This window comes from Varroa jacobsoni, unplaced genomic scaffold, assembly GCF_002532875.2.
Source record: "Varroa jacobsoni isolate VJ856 unplaced genomic scaffold, vjacob_1.0 scaffold_621, whole genome shotgun sequence".
NCBI classification, from domain to species: Eukaryota; Metazoa; Arthropoda; class Arachnida; order Mesostigmata; family Varroidae; genus Varroa; species Varroa jacobsoni.
The window spans coordinates 293,075-310,693 of NW_019213523.1; the positions used below are offsets into that span (position 1 = coordinate 293,075).

At 41.2% G+C, this 17,619-nt stretch overlaps 1 protein-coding gene across 3 annotated transcripts in view; it reads right to left on the minus strand.

Moving 5' to 3' along the window:
• The window catches only part of MAPk-Ak2 (MAP kinase-activated protein kinase 2), a 36,829-nt gene that overhangs the window by 6,052 nt on the left and 13,158 nt on the right, over positions 1–17,619 (minus strand). For 2 of the 3 annotated variants that reach the window (XM_022835930.2, XM_022835931.2), the window contains exons 2-5: positions 1,990–2,154; positions 1,035–1,199; positions 581–790; positions 129–294 (exon numbers count right to left, since the gene is read on the minus strand). In XM_022835930.2, coding sequence (XP_022691665.1) covers positions 129–294; positions 581–790; positions 1,035–1,199; positions 1,990–2,154 — 706 coding nt within the window. Of the gene's footprint in view, positions 1–128; positions 295–580; positions 791–1,034; positions 1,200–1,989; positions 2,155–7,436; positions 8,022–17,619 lie in introns of those variants that run through there. The other variant, XM_022835929.2, reaches the window with a different exon arrangement.

Below are 17,619 nucleotides of genomic sequence, written 5' to 3' on the forward strand. Positions count from 1 at the left end.
ACGCAGAACGACAATGTTGCCTTCCGTACAGGAAATTTTAACGTTTTGTATTTTCGTGCACACATAAATAAACATCCGTTCGTACTATGCATTTGACTTAATCTATAATATATAATATTGAAACCTACCTGGACTGATCGCAAGCCCATGGTTCGAGTAGAATGGCGGAAATCCACAAAGTAAAATATACATTATAACACCAAGCGACCACATATCGCAGGACATGTCATACTTCTCAGGGCCGAGCACTTCTGGGGCGACGTAGTACGGGGTATAGCACGGCGTTTGTAGGTCCTGAATAGAGAACGAAGTGTACATATTTACATGCGTGAAGGATAAGATGATCGAGGAGAACAATACCCTTTGTCAATATTCTACCGATTACATATGGGTTTTAGTTTTTTTTTTTGAGATATTTTAGGTCGCTTTACGTGTTTCACTCGTGGACAGGTGGAATGTCAATCGAATCATTGAACGTCAAGTTGGGGAAAAGGTGAAATTTGATTTTCTATTCAAATGTTAGCCACAAGGACACCTAGTTAAAGTATTAATTTTAAGAGCATTTCTACCGACTAGCAACCTTTTTTGCAGGTTCAACTTCTTTAGCGAAGCCGAAATCGGTGAGTTTTAACCGTCCCCCCGTCTCGTCCGCATACAGAAGATTTTCGGGTTTCAGGTCTCTGTGAGCAATGTTCATTCGATGTAAGAATGCTAACGCCTGGCAGATCTGGTGCATTATTTCAGCCGCTTCACGTTCTGTAAATGCCTGCTCCCCGCGTTTTTGAATGTGCTGTTGTATGGAAGAGAATGTTGATTAACTAGATTAAAGTCTGTCTACTAAGGAGCTTCGTTCAGACAAAGAGCTTCTTTAAATATTCTAGTAAAATCATAGAAATTAAAACAGAAGAAAATGAGATGGAAGAAAATTTGTTGCAATTTTCAGTAGAAAGAGTGCACGATTGTGAAATACTTTTTGTGAAACAAGGCCAGTGAGGAAAAGGGTTCATGATCTACTAGTAAACAATACAACCAACCATAAATAGCTCTCCACCGCGCATGCACTCCATTACTACAAGAAGACAGCTATGTCCCGCATAGACGTTTTCAAAAACTTCGTGAGTCCGAACGATGTAGGGACACGCGGATGCTCTCTGATGTAGTCCGACCTCACGGCGCGCTTTTGCGCAATCTTTTAAAACCTGTAAATACCAGAGCACAATGGAATGAAACATTCAAAACACTTCAGGAAACCTAGTAAATTTTACAAGCCGTTAGTAGAATAAGAGACCCAGCTCGGATGTGCGTGCTGCCCTTTCAATATGATGCCTAAAAGTGTATTGAGTTGTTAATCAAAGTGGCGCAGTGATAGTAATGAAGAAGTCGTAAACAGGCCATATAGTCTAAGCGATCGATCCATTCGCGAGCGAGAAAAGCCTGAATGATGCTGCATGCATAAGTCTTCCTTTCTCAATATAAAATAATCATAGATTTAAGTGAACAATTAATAATAATTCCTCTTAAGAATGAGAATAGCATATTTTTCTTGAGTACTAACAAGGAATGCCAATGCAAGGATATACATTCGTACTAGGTTTTATGGCCACGAGACTAAGCGAGCCCGCTTCACGGAATCCGTAATTACAGACTCCAAAATATCTTTAGAACCGAAAGCTTTAAGGGACTTTCGGCCTTCGAGAACCAGCCCAGAAAATGTTTTGTATGAATAGCAGAAATCAACTAATGCTACTGAATAACGGTATCAAATGTCAGCGCCTTGCTTATATAAAAATAGTAAAAATCGCAAAATAGTCCACAAAAAAAACACCCATACTCCAATTGATAGGTTTCTAAGTACCGACAAAACTAAGTTTTTGCTAGTGTAACAAGAAGAAGTGGTGATCAGACTCGAAACGGCTATTCGTGACGCGGTTTTTGTTACATATGATCTCTCAAAGATGCTCCTGCGTCAAAAACCTCCTCGGCAGGTACCTTCAGGGCGTACATCTTTCCCGTTTGTTTGTGCGTGCACTCCATAACTTTGCCGTTGATACCGAAGCCAAGTGATCGGTCACCGATTCGGTATTCGTCGGTGAATGGGGTTTTCTTTGTGAACGGCAGAGCTGGCGCGGTAGGCTCCATCGTGTTCGATGTCGGCTAAAACAAACGAAAGTATACCAATACAATGTTACTCTATCCTATTATAACTATTAATATAACATACTCGTTCACTGAATACAAACAAGGAGAGGATATCTGGAATCCACATATAATAATAAACACAGAATCTCCGACGCCTCCACAGAAAACGCGGTTTACGCGCTTTCCTGCAGTTTCTCGCAACGATGCGTTTTTTACACCTTTCACACTGTAAATAATCGTCATCTGTCTAAAATACGATTCTACTAATAAGTGGCAAGCGTGTCCTTTTCATAACAAAGTTTTGGTGTTCGCATTTGAGAGCGCTTAAACGCATTTATATACAACATTAGCTATCGGCCTTTGTGTTTCTAAAGTGCTTCACACCCTGCACCGACTATCGCCTCGGGCTTGCCTCGAAGTCGCTAGGGCAGTTAAAAGGTCGATGAAAGCTCGCCTCTGAGCGGCCCTGTATCGCTGCGCGTGTGTGGTTGCAGCCTTTACTCCTACAGCGGCTATCCAATAGCATGTTAGTCGATGTAATTGTATGTTGTTGAACCGGAAGAAATGGACGTATGTGCATTTCGATAGAAGAATACCGTTAGGCTAGCCTAGAACACTGTCCCCATGCTTCTACTTTTCATCCAGTTTGCATGCGAGCCATTCTCCACGAACGCTAAGACACATACACAGTTAGCGATGAAGCAGAGCATGCTTTGCTGACCTCTCTGCTGAACCTGGAACGAAATGAACATATCGAAACGAACGTACCAAATAACGAGCATAAGAGGAAGGATGTGGCATTGACAGGGAAACAGACCTTGAACCGTGATCGCAGTACCACAATATATACAAAATGGTTACTCCAGTCCTTTTCACGCAAGCTAAGTACTTATGTTTCGCTGTTAAATTATCCTTTCGACAGATGTTTTAGCACGTATGTGTATAAAAACTACTCGTTGCGTGTCGCCACGTTCATCTCTGGTACTTCCCTTAAACAATAATAACACAATACAGTAACTGGGGGGTAGCCGTGCAACGAAACTGAGCTAGTAGCGTTTTTCTAATTATTCCGCTATTTTTTTGCGCTTTAATTGATTTGGTTATAGTTTGATTTAATTCGTTTGACAAGGTTCATGTACGAGAAATAGATGCGACTTATACAGATTAGGTGCTGTAGGCGTGTTTTGTTGTATGGACACAAACTGCTAGTGCCACCTGGATATATTGTCCGAATCAGCTATAAACAAGTAAATGTACTAATGACGTATCTAATTTCGACTGTATGTCTTCGGACAACTTCGAATGTATCGTTCGCTGCAAAACAAACATTCGCTGGAAACACATTAAAATGTATTATATACATGTTATATGTAGCTTACCTAGCGTTAGTGATGGCTAATTGTGGGAAATGTCGGAGTTCATATTTGAGTATAATGTTGTATGTGCGTCAATAGATTCATCCAAGCTTATCTTATTATAAATTGTATTGGTTCGCGTGGTAATACATACGCGAACCAATACGATTTATAGTGAATGACTCAGAAAGCGTTCTGTAGAATGCTTCGTGCAGGCATAGCTATATTGTTGCATGATACTGCGTGCAAACCATATATTTGTTACGTGATTTGTTAATGTAGTATTAGTAGACGACATATTCGACAAATATACAAGGCATTCTGTTATCAATTCCTAAATGCGAAAACCTCTCTGCAAGGCGATATGGATACATATAAAAACCGGTTACACAGCTCTTCTAAATAGACAAGCAAATGTCAACCAGAGGGAAGACTGTTCTAAAATAGGTGAAAAATGTTTATTTTGAACGTGGGCCTAACAACGTAATCCAAGCAGAACGTCTGTGATATTGCTAGCTGGATGCTGCAGTAGCTAATCCAGGAGCCAATGGTTTCTCTACAGGCACTATATAATATAGTGAGATGTTTGAGTTTAGTCAAAAATGATATATTTCGGACAGATAATCGAACCCACGGACTATGACCGTGCTATAAAATAGACCCTTTTCAGGTTAAATAGATGCGTCACTTAAGAGTTATGATTACTGTGCAGCTAGCTAGACCTTCTGTTAGAATGATTTCTCCCGTTTTAGGTCAGCAGTGTTTTGGACAACGAAATACTTAGTTTCGACTTATATATGCCTCGAAAGAGGTCGTACCGAAGGAGCTTTAAGAGAGCTAATGATCTATTTACCTGCAGCACTGGCGTTCATAATACAAGAATCATTAATTATTACTGTGATATATAACTAAAAAGCCAAGCATGGTTGTCAGCATCATCATCATCCTTATTCGTGACTCGGGCCACGAGTAGATGGCCGTATGAGACGGCCAACAGTACCCGTAGGTCCTCCACCGCAATAATACCCAATAACAGGCTTGCCTGTTTTAGTATCAGCGTATGGATTTCAGGAGAAACGTGGTCTAAAGTACTGCATCAATCTTTTGCGCTGTTCCTCGCGTATGATAATCTATGGATTGTTTCTAGTAGCGTTACCGGCCATAATTATGCTACTGATAACCTGGTATGCAATCACATTGCATCAGGCTTACTACTATTACAGAGCGCAGTGGCAAGTCGCACCGAGGTGCTTGTCATATAAGCGTTTGACTTTAAAGCAAACATTTTGACCGCTTATCAATTTCTCTTTTGTTTCCTGTTAGTTTCTTCGCACGTACAGATCTTTTGAATGCAGACTTTTGAGCACAGCCTAGATGTTTCGTACTTCCATTCGAAGTCTAGCCTATCGTTCGCCATAAAGGGCCTAATGGAGATGTGAAGAGGCAATTGCTTCCCCATATGGCTACGTAATAGAACTACATTAATGATAATAATGCCGAGTTGACGATCCATGTTCTAGAACGAATAAAAAAAAAACGACCACTGTGTGTCTTTTGCAACTCATCGCTACGCCAGTTACGGTACGACACCGTCATTGTGGATAAATAAATCGTAACTGGTTAAAAGCTGAAGACTTAAGCAATTTGCATGAGAAACAAGTGTTCCATTTGCTTTATCGTACAATCGTATCGTGTAAAGCCATGGCGCAACGGCAAGTATCGTAGATAGCGCGCTTTGTTTTGGGCAATAAAGTTCATTGCCCGACACGGGTAGGATGATGAGCTAAAAAAGCCCCCTTCTGAATTGTGTTTTTTGAAACAATAGTTTACACTAGGACCTATCGGAAAACTGACTCTGTGCTGTTATTACAGACAGAAAGTGGCAAAAAATTAGCAACACGGAAGCCTTGAAGCCAGGTCTAATTCAGTACAGCCTGTGTATGAGTACGGACCGAAACGAGGAGCAGAATAACTCATTCTGTGTAATAGCCGAATCAGAACGAATGTGCCAAAAGACTTGATGCTCAAGCAGACGTAAACCCATCAATATCTACACTAGATGAATATCACTGCACCGAAAAACGAGCCTTACGTGATACTTATTTTCCAAAGGGGTTCATAAAGACCTGAACGAAGAAAGGTCTGAGAGCACGGCAAGAACTTAAGAAACCTGGAAGCAGGAAGCGCTCGAATAATTGTTTTGACACTGCTCCGGACAACGAATATCCAGTTCAACGCTGATTACACTGAACGCGATAGCCATTATTGATTGACATGATTGAATCACATGCAGTTTTCATATAATCGAACTCTTACATTATTAATATATATATATATATATATATATATATATATATATATATACTGATCCATTTGGTCCTATTATAGAAGAAGCAGCCGCCCCGATCTATCACCCCAAGATGCCGTCTCTGTGGTAATGCAATAGCTTGGTGTTTACTTCGTTCAGGGATATTTGGCTGCCTTTATCCTATCTTATCTACACCTGCCTTACGAGGCAGGTGTAGATACACCGCGCTGTGCGCTAGGAACCAGTTGTGTGAAATAATGCTTAACGGCTTAACTACCGTACGTAAAAGCCTTAAGCCGGATCTATCGCACTAGACGCAGTGCGTTGTTCAACGTTGACAGAATCGTACATTCAAGTCCGCTGTTTTCAAGTTAATGTTACTATTGATACTGTGAGTGCTACTGTACTATGCTACTGTGCTACTACTACGAAACTTTTGCCGACAAACGGCATAATCCTATCTTTATGAGTACTAGCCAGCAAGCTCGATTGGCGTTGCCAACTCGACGCCGGGCTGGTAGAGGTGCTACAAGATAAGTACGTCGTTAGTTTGAACATTCTGTTGCAATAATCCTAGATCTAGTTCATAAACGCCGTGGGCAAATGTACCATTCCTTGTAGGTGCTTGCGAACGTTTCTTTGGTGCGTAAGCGTCCTTTTGACTAAGTCTTCGCCGGCGTCATCGTTATGTCAGCCATTGTGCTAATCTGAGCGCGGTAGGGACAAACGTCGGCTTGCTTTGCTCTAACTGGCGCGGTAGTTCATCTTTAAACGTTTCCTCTAGATGATATCGTTGAGCAAAATGACATTGAAAATTGAAACACATAAAACTCGTCTTCCAAGGACAGACTTACTTACGTTTCATTATAAATCCTCAACGATTTACTACTGCGTTAAGCAGATTGTCATTAGTACTGTATCGGCACGACTGGATTGGTTCACACCTGCAGACTTAGCATTGAGTGTGGCCGATAAGTAAGGCATTTACAAAACCATTGCGGTCGATCACTGCATTGACATGCCGTGACCACCGGCATCTTAAAACCGCAGAGCTTTGTTGAACTGATTAGACGCACTAGCGGAAAGCTGTAGCTACCCTTTTTTTTTTCGCTGTGCACATTTGCGGCCATTGTCGTAATAGCTGATAATTATAATGATCTAATTGTTTGCCGTAGATTGGCCTATTAAAAGATTAGGCTGAGCTTAGGGAAACGCTGAGCTCGCAGTGGTATAATATACTCATTCCGCGTCACAATCAGCCTTCGTTCGAATTAATACGCTTGGTAAAATAACCAGCTCAGCCTATTCGAGGAACTCTCATTGATTCAATAATCTAAACAAAAAATAATGATAAATATTTAAGTAAGGCTAAAAATATGGCGCAGGTTGTGGATGTTAGGTCTGTCATGTATAGGCTCTCGTTTATTTCGCCTAGTTAGATTGGCAATGTAGCTATAACGCAATGTTGTATTCAAAAGAGAAAATATATTTAGAAGAAGGATGTTCAAATTATCTGGATGGCATAACAACAATCACCCTGCCAACCAATGACGGTCTTTCCAAGAAAATCAAGGTTATACTATTTTTCGACGATTCGCAAACCTAGTTCTAACCATATGTCATACGCACTCTACCTTGAATAACTTAAGAAGTTTCTGTCTCATTCCACTTTTTTTTTTGCTATCCTTTTTATCTTTCGCAGCGTCTCCACTGGGAGGCCTTGGTGGTTTTGCGCGTATTTGGGTGCCCTCCAGCATGACTACCAGGTTGACACAAAAATTTGGCCTAGCGTACAGCAGAAGATCTCTGTGTTAACACTGTTGTATTTACGTTAAGCCTTTCAAATCCAGAAATTCAACCGACTCGAGGTAATTTCCTGAACGATCGCGCGACACTTCCGCAAATTGCTGTTGCTAAAGGCACCAGTTATTGTTAACAGAGTTCGTCTTTTGCTGCCACTAATTGCACTTCGTATATGCTTTTGCGATGTGTTTCTATTTGTGACGCACTAGAAAAGAGAAGGAATGTTTACTGGGTAGAATCAGCCGCGTACTCAGGCTGTTTCTCTTACGCAATTGCCGTTACATTGACGACAGCCCACTCAGGCTCACCCGCAGCCTGATCTCGATGTTTTGGACCGCGTCACGCTCGTTCACTGTAGTGTTTCAACTAACTGTTCCGGCGTCTCACAATTTGGTGCCGTATCTCTTTCCAGGGATGACGGTCCTCTCGTGCTGTAATTCACTCGCTATGTCCCCTTTCCACTTCTATCAGGATTGACCAACTCCGTTGTAGTCCTAGCTCTTGTGAAGCTAAGCTAAGTGTTACCCAGTGCCGGCTTACACAAACGAGAAGCCTGGAAGGGAGCTAAATGCATTCTTCTTTAGATCGAGTTGACAACTATTTCGGCCACTTGTGGTACAATTCATAAAGCCATAAAACAATAACACTATTCTAGCCCACATCTAGTTTATAGAAAAGTCATGCGCAGTCGGCTTTCGAGGTATTCTGATGTGTATCGCCCTCCACGCTTCCATACGCTACTAGGCTTGTATTAGTTTGCTTCTCTCCTGAACAACAGAGATTTCCAATGCGAAGAGGTAGAAAGAACCTCGAAACGATCACTTCAAGTGCCCGCAGGTATACATACAAGAAGCGTCTATTGTTAAAAAGATCAGACGCAGAACTTACCTATCAGCAGTATTTTCATACAAATTAAACCATACAGTCACTAGCCAATTAAATAAGGTCACCTACAAATTACACAGATTGTCAAGTTTGATCGAAGATATCTACATGTACCCAAACTAGACATCTACATGTAGTTTTTTGTTCTATGAAAAACCTCTCCCTGCCAACTAATGAGAACGTACATGACGACAGTATCGCTAGGGAAGCACTCTGGGACTACGCTGGATAAACATCGAGGCTAGTTATTGTTCCCCTAGCACTGGCTGCGATCTCTGCTGTAAACCGGTTCGGCACCCTCCGAGTGCACTTTCACGCCCTCTGCATTGCGTCCGTGTCCTGAACCCGTACTTAGAACTGTATTGTTCAGTTGTGAGGATGTTCGTGATCTTCCATCCAGCCCTGATCCACCTTTTCACACAATGTCATGTATTTTCAATCGGATTCCATATGGCAGAATTTCCAAGCCATGGCAGAACCGTCATATTACTAAAGCGAAACAACTCAGAAACACACTTTGCCATACGGCATAGGGATTTGACGTACATGAGCACCTAATTCTTATCTGGACCTTATTCTTATACCAAAGGCAGATTTTGTCTTTTTTTACCTCACCGCATAGTCGTGTCTAGATAATCTTACTAACGAGATGTAGGGTTCCTACATCGGAAATTATGGCCCAGAGGGTTGGCTTGCTGAATCACACAGGCTTCATGAAATCTTTTGCCGAAACCCCTATAGACATGCTCAGCGTTACTAACGAAAGTTACAAAAATCCGAATTATTTTAAAAATAGCCCCATTCTCCTTCCCCAACTGTTCAACTTCGGAACTGTCCAGCCTATTTGAAATACACATTCTTCTGTGCCCAGTTTAGCCGGGGCATTTTGCCTGTTTAAAACAGCTAAACCCACATAAAAAAAAGATCTCGATGCGACGCCAAAGGGTCTTCATGAATACAGTGACTTCACGCTTTTCCATTTTTTGACGCAGCTGAAAAGTCGTTACAGGTTGGTTTTTTGTAGTCTGGCTAGAACCACCTGTTTTCCTTGGTACGTTGTGCACCGTGTTCGACATTTATTTTTCTTCCTTCCTGATGACAGAGGCAAATAATCCTTCACTTTCAATAGGCCATATTGTTAATTGCACGCTCCGGTATTACGACCCATCCAGAAAATGTTTAACACAATCACGATCCCAATTGTACGATTCTGGCTCTTAGAGTCCGGAGAGGTTCTTTCGTAGTCCCATAATCTTCTAGTTTACATGATACAGTCGTAAGAGCAGGAAAATCGTTGAGATTCACTTTAAAATCATCTATGATTTCAATAATACCCTTGTCATCGAATGAACAAGAGTAACAATAATTATTATACAACAGATTATGTACGTCTCTACATGAACGAAATCGACTATTAGAATCGTTGTGGTGGTTCAAATGTTCGTACATGGTGCAGCGAAGGGCCACTGCAGCGTACGTCTGAGCAGGTAGATGTCTTTCCTTTCACGAGAGTTTAAAAACCGTTCTTTGACCTACTATAGGAAAGCAGGAGGCAGCTTTTACATATGTACATGAAAAAGAAAAGGGTATGCGGACATTTAACGTGGGCGAGCGGATATTTTAGATTAAACTCAACAATGTGTGAAACGTTAGCGCGGAAACGTTTGCTTACTCAATGCTAAATTTTTCTTTGAGAGTACTGCACACATGGATGTTACAGTGGTGAGGTATAGTCTCGGTGTTCTATTTCTCTTTGTCTCTTGTCTGTGGCATAAACGAATTTTCGTAAATGACGCATTGTCCTTTACGGATTTTACAAATAAGCCCTTTTGATTTTCCATTTGTGTGCTTCGTTGCAGTAACTCGCGGCGGATGACGTCACTTTGACCTCATGTAAATGTCTTAGCTTTTGCTCTATACTTTGTGTGTAGCGGAAATGCTAGAAAGATATCAAGCTATTCAAGCTGCTCAAACATGTTTAACTGCGCTTGTTTTAAGCTTACGATTTCACAGAAGTCCCCGACATTAAAAATGCCCACCATTTTCCATTATTTTTAAATAGACCAAGGAAGTGTCTTTTGATGAGAGATCTGTCAAAAGCGTACTAGATATAGCCCATTAGCACACGTATATTAATTTGATGTGAACGTCTAAAATAATTCGTTCCAGCAGAGTATCCAACTAGAGCATTATTATCGTTCAGTGCCTCCCAGTTATTTCTGTGACATTGGTCAGAAGTACATGTGCTTTTCATTCCCCCTTTCGACTACCCCTGCAAAGCAGCATATCGTGCCATTGTGAAATTTTTGCTTGTTCCACTCTTTGTTCTATCGTGCCCGGGCATAGGGAGTGGATAACATACGTATGATGACTAAAGGGATTTTCGAAAATATTCCTGGGAGCACAAAGCCTTTTTGGGCGTCAGAATTTTTACCATCGAGAAAAGCTGAGGCCAGACAATGTCCACCGAAGAACCACTGATATGAATAGCACGATAGGATTTGAACGGCAGACCCAAGTAGCTCATGCGGAATCAGAGCCGAAGGTTCCAACGGTCATCATAGCCGACTGAAATCACTGTTAACAGCACCAAACCGAACAGTCGAACCGTGAACAGTTTCAATCCCACCTCGACACCGGCTTCCCTAAAACATACAGGAAATTATCGATACATTCCATCATAGAATATCAGGCATAGTATAAAGTCACTGGACGGAAAACATGGGCACAAGCGTTCGCACTCTCCTACAAATGACGACAGATCTTGCGATACCTATAGACAGTGGCATTTGCGCGGACTGTCTAATGCTTTGCAACGCCTAGATGCAAGAAAGCGCCTAGAACGCACCCACAAAGCTCCCTCGGTACTTGACGTAATGAATGACGAGCTTTATGTGCAGCATCTGATTGAAATTCTCCAGTCTATACTACAGCACATTAGATGCACCGTTGTTCTGCCAATGAACGGCGTACTGGACGGCACTGTTCATTAAAACTCTACATGCTGGTATCATTTCAGCAGCGAAGAGGAAAGGGACAACTCAAGCGCGTCGTTAGCCTAGCGGGGAACAGCAAAGAAAGACGTTTATTATAAGCTGCTACCCGACCTGCTAGCTAAGGGACTGGAAAGAGCGTACACGCCACCCCAACGGAGTAGCATGGATTCCGGAGGAAATACGTGACAGAAACGGCATGCAGGATTCTTCTGGTTGACGATATAGGAGCACAGCCCACGTCGCGCAATATGCGGCGTTCGCCGACTTCAAGGCACCCTTCGACTCGGGAGCCCAGGGAAAAGCTTGGCCGAGGTGCTTGCCTCTATAAATATGCTCAATTGTCTCGTTGCGACGGAATTCCAGCTTCTGGCCCGACCAAAAAAACAATCTAAGCCTACTCGAATTTTTCCGTCTTGCTATTTGATGAAACAGAAAGGTCGTGAAAGTCAGTCGAAGTCAGCTTTACAACGGATCAAACAGTTCCCAATTGTAGCAAACCCTAGTCCATCTCAATGCAGCAGTACCAGATCTGGAAGCGACCGTAACCTTGATCAATACAAAGGTGGTGAAATTTAGAAAAGGAGGCCACTGACACCTTGTACCCCATCAGCTCATCTCTCGCCTGTGTTACCGTATTTGGAGTTGCTCTTTTCCGCAAACAGTAGAAGTTCCGCCGCGCACATGAAATAGACGATGACGCCGCCGTCGCTTGTCCCTCGCAAACGCCCTTGGCTTGTTCGACCTCAAAGTAGCTCCTATGACAACATACGGAATATGCGCAAGATCTTACGGTAGAGAACCTCGAGCAATTAAATAGCGTCAAAACCTCATTCCTCAAAAGAGTACTAGGGCTACGCTTAGTGACCCGAGAATCGCCGCGCGGAACCGATTCAGCAGTGCTGTCCGAAGGTCTACATCGGCGTTTTGAGCTCATGGCAACGGAACGCTGGGGACTGGAAGCAAAAATTCGGAGATCGATGCGGTACCTCTGTTTCGGGTGCGATGAGGAACAACGAGCCGGCTAAGCATACATATCGTCATTCTCTTCGCCCTGCATGCGTGCCACCATAGACTATGGAGTAGACCGGGTTTTCACGAGCACGGTGATGCATCTAGGTATTTTGTTGTTAAGCCACACTTATGATGAAGTCTCAAACCTTTATCAGAAATGGCGAATAAATTTAAACGTTTTAACTTCTTTTTTATAGTGCGCATAGTATATGTGGTGCAGAAAATTGATGCAAAAGTCCAAGCCCACAGTAACAAAGAATAGCATTTTCTTAAATAAAGTTGTTTTTAGTTATTATGAATTCATTGGAACTATCACTTCAAAACGTATCACTTTGCGCATCAGCATACGCATGCATCGCGCTGTGGTACGGTCGAACGAAGCACCCAGCTAAAGCATTGTCTCCCCGACACTTGATTTTAATCAGCAGTCAGCCTTAACCTGTTTAGTTCACCAATTTCATTCTATCAATTCATTTCGATCTGTGCTCTCAGATTGAAAGCTGCTTTTGAAGTTGTATCTATTATTTACACTCTCAATATTCGACCGTCATTTTCTCAATCGTGCGTCTTGTCGTATAGTTGGTGAGCGCAGGGGACGCCTGTCGTCTCCCGTAGTTAGAAGACTCCGTTTCGAGATATTTGAATATCGCCAGTGTACAGCTACTCCCCATTCGTGCTTGTAAGCTCCAATTGTGATTAGATATCATTTTGTCCTTGTTGAGACTGTTCAATAAGCTCTTTCAGTTGTATAAAATGTATCGTTTGTATTTGCCCAAGCTTTAGTCGAAACGAGTAAATTAAGGTGACATGCGAGTACGATATTTTAACGACGAAAAACATTTCGCATAGAACAAAAACAAGTTTCAACATGGTGGAAAATTAACAAACACACACAAAGTTTCAAATTATCTAATTGAAAACGCGCTTATAATCGATTTCACAAATAGAAATCAGAAGGAAAAGATTAGACACGAAGTCAACACGATCTTTATGTTATGCTTTTATGCCAGTTTTATGCTTTTTCTTTATCTGTGGACGCCTACTGGGAAGAAGAAGCCGGTTACCACCGAATTAACATCTTCGACAGTTCTCTATATCTCTTTAATTACGAAAATTGTACACAATGAATGTAAAAAGTTCTCCATTATACAAGTCGTCCTTATAGACCCCGCGGAACCGATTTATTCGCGTTTCAAGAAGGCTGTTTAATTATCCCTTTGGAAGTTACCAAAAGAGGTTACGTATTATTTGAAGGGCATATCCGAAATAATTGAGGTTGAAAGATGAATGTTAACGGTATAATCGTATGAGGAACCTGAGACTGATACTGATCGCCTGCCTCAGCAAACTACAGATTTTTAGAATTTTACAAACTAATCAAATATAATTTACTTATTTAGAAGGGCAATTGAGTATTTTTGGCCACATCTATGTACTGTAGGTATGAAATATTTTAAGGATAGGGATTAACGGTGCACTACCAAATATGGGTAAAAACAAATTTTTCCATCTAAGAAAACTCTGTCTTTGCTGCAGTCATTCTTACGTACACAGAAGGCACAGATACAGTTTGTAACAGGACAGTCTATTGATAAAACCCTGGTAACTCTTCGAAGACTTGACCCAGCGCGATAGATGATAACTGACCGGAGCGGCTTGTGTTTTTTAGAGCAATGGTACTCAGTCTTCGAAAGGGTCCTAATTCCTGTTGAGAGAGGCCTACGCATGACACCATAATTAAAAATAACGATCAACGATAAGGTAACGACTGAGGACCTGAGTAAAGTGTAAATCTAGGCATACAAGCTGAAAAACTAGGAAATTTATATATTGACAATACGATTATTTCGCAATAAACACCGCCAGTAAAACATGTTTTGCAGCACCTACATTTTAATATAAGCTAAACCTCAGATCATTTTGCGTTCTAGTTAAGAGAAGCTAAGTAGCTACAGATAAATCGGCACGATATTTTTATTATTATCGGTAATCGTGGCTCTAGGTGAGGAGCAAAATTTGACACAACAAAAAGGTGTATTTTGTTACGTTAACAGTAATTCTTCCAAACGCTAATGTTACAGTGAACACACGAACATCTTTACAATAGATGATAGCTTTATCTTAACGCTGAGTAACCATTCTATCGCAGGAGCTGGCCATGACGGCATAAATGGGGAAGGCGTAAAACAAACAGGGCTGCCATTAATTGGAGATTGAGCATGAATAAGCCTCGTCACAAACAATTTAAGATGACTATTTCGTAAGTCACTTTTGTCAAATTTTGTCACAGTCTACCTATAGCGTTCGTTCGAAAAGCTCTCACACTCGGACTCGAAAGCCGTCAGCTGCCATTTAACTTCAAAGATTGGTGGTGCTGCCGCTGATCCCGTTTGAGTGTGTTTATGTGTGCGTGACCGAGCAGCGGGCCCTTTTAAACCTAATACGTAAAGGGCCTGCCAGCAGTGGATGGAGTGGCATGCAAAACTGACCGTCTCAGCATGGCAGCAATAGAAATAAACGGCTACCACAATGAACCAGAGCTTAAATCAATGCTACAGAACTAGAACTCTGTTAGAGCTTATCTTAAAATTGGTAGGTAATTTTTTCAAAGTAAAATTGTTGTTTATTGTTTCTAGATGTTGTCTGCTGCAAGCCAGCTAACGATCGTATATATTTACGTCCTGCTTAAATTAGCTGGCTATAATATATCTCAATGTAATAACATCGAACTCTGCATTCAGGCCGTATCTATTGTATTTAACCAGAATCAGCGTTTAGTCTATCTGAGGACCCTGGAATTAATCAACTTCAGCCCTTTCGACTCTAACATTCGAGGTGGTTATTGATCAGCTCTTCAGATCGGTGCACTTTGTTCCAGAAACCCGCCAGCCAGTAAATTCCAAGCGGCTGGCCGTTAAAGCCGCGTATCGGCACCATTTCTATGAGACGTAAGCCATCATATCATGTTGGGAACTATATCGAAGCCAAATAGCTCTGCGTTAGTGAAGCAAACGCGGTCACGGTGTTAATTAACCTGCAAAATACGATTATTTCTGTCGGACATTTTCGTATTAGTTTGACCCGAATGCTCACCCTAATAAAATTTCAGTTGATTGTTAATCGATTCGATGACCCGGACCTAGGAGCTCGAAAAAAAATAAATTTATTAAAATTATCACAAAAAAAATCAGGCATCAAGAGTTCCGTTATTACGAGCTTATTGCTATAATTTAATCACTACGGGTACACATTCGCAGGCGAAACGGTACGCCAGCTAACATACAACCAATAAAAGTAAGCCCTTCCGTTAGCATTAAATGCTCTAGGTCAATTTAGCTCAAGTGGATATTAACGCAGAGCAAGTAAAATTAGGTGTGGTAGTTTATAGAGAGTGACTAGGAGATTTTCTCGTAGAATTCTCTCTATAAAACTTTCAACTCATTCCGCAAACTTTGTACTTCTAGGGAGAAACGTATCCTTGCTCCTCGTTAAACAGCGTAATGTGGCTATACTTCTCATTACAGCTCAACTAATCTTAACTACTAAACGTTATAGATGACTGCGGTTCGTGCATTTAATTGTAAAATGTCCTGATCGTGTCGGTTTGTCAGACATTTGGTGTTAGATTTAATACGCTCTCTTGGTCCTTACACACGACGCGGTTGTTGTCACAGTTCGCCAAAGGTCGCTTGGCTAAGGTAAGCAGACGACTGATTGATAACAGATTGATGGAAGAGCCCGTCAGACTGTCGGATCGACGTTTTTTGAATAGACAAATATTCTGTCCGGATGCAAACTGATTACGTTTTTTGCGTGAAAAGGTGTTTAGCGGAAAGGAACACCAGAGCCTGACACGTGAAGAATAGTCATGCTTGGTTAATTCGCGAGAATAGTTTACTCGTAAGAGCTCCGTGCACTAGTAGCCTTTGTAAATAATGTGTTTTGCTTAATTAGTGTCTAAATGTATGGAAATTCGAAAAATAGACAAGTGATTTTTACTACATCGACAGAACGTATTGAGCGCACGGAACAACAGTTCAAAGGAAATGTTTACCCGCTTCTCAAAAGCCGCTCGGTATTTTCCAGTGGTCATAGCAGTAAGGTCGTCCGAACAGGAAAAAAGAATCATACATTTTTCATATTGATAGATTATTAAAAAAAAATAGTTTATAAATTAAATATAGATAGTTATAAGCACGCGAAACGTATCGCAGAAACCTACTTTCAATAAACTCCAACCTCCCTTTGTTACTGAACGTAAAACCCCCGAAAATTCGTCATTAAACGGATCTAATAGCAAAAGTCAGCTGCTCCTTTCCCTACACAGAGGATATTAAACTAATGAAGCCCTTGTACTTTAGTTTTAGGAAACCCTTATGTGTCTATATAAGGGTTGAGGTTCGAAGCAGACATGCTAAAAACCTAGCTGCATGCTTGTTACTAATTTTAATTCCGTTAACCAGTTTGATCGATGTGATGGTCACGCATCTGTGAACGCTGGAACGCGGTATTCTCATAGCGTCACCATCAACTAACATAAGGTACGATACTAGGACACGTTACAATAAACATAGAAGCATTCTGGCAATTATAAAAGGTTTAGTAAGTTATTTATGTACGCCTAGCCCTGAAACGACACGGAATCCTTGAAAACAAATAAGTGAGACAAAGTCCAGTTTTTATTCGGGGGCCGCTGGGCTCTCCAACTGTGTTAAAACTCGTTCTTCTAAAGATTTGTAGGTTTTCAACGTTTGCTTCCTATATGGTCTTTGATATTACACAAGTCATTTCAGGGTGTCCATTTAACTAAAACGCAGCGTTTCGATCGAATTCTGGTAGGAAATTACTGCGATTTGCCATCACTCTCTGCATTTTTTCCCATATATCATCTAATTTATTTAACCTCTCACGCTGCAGGTTTTCAGGTTTCGCATTGAACAACTCGTCCAACCACTTTTTAAGACCCTATCCATTGTCCACTATACAGTAAAAAATCAAATTCGTTAGTGATCAAGGAGAATGATAATCCACCGGACTGAAGTTTGGAGAGTATACTTGTATACTTAGATATATATATATATATAATATATATATATATATATCTAAGTATACAAGTATACTT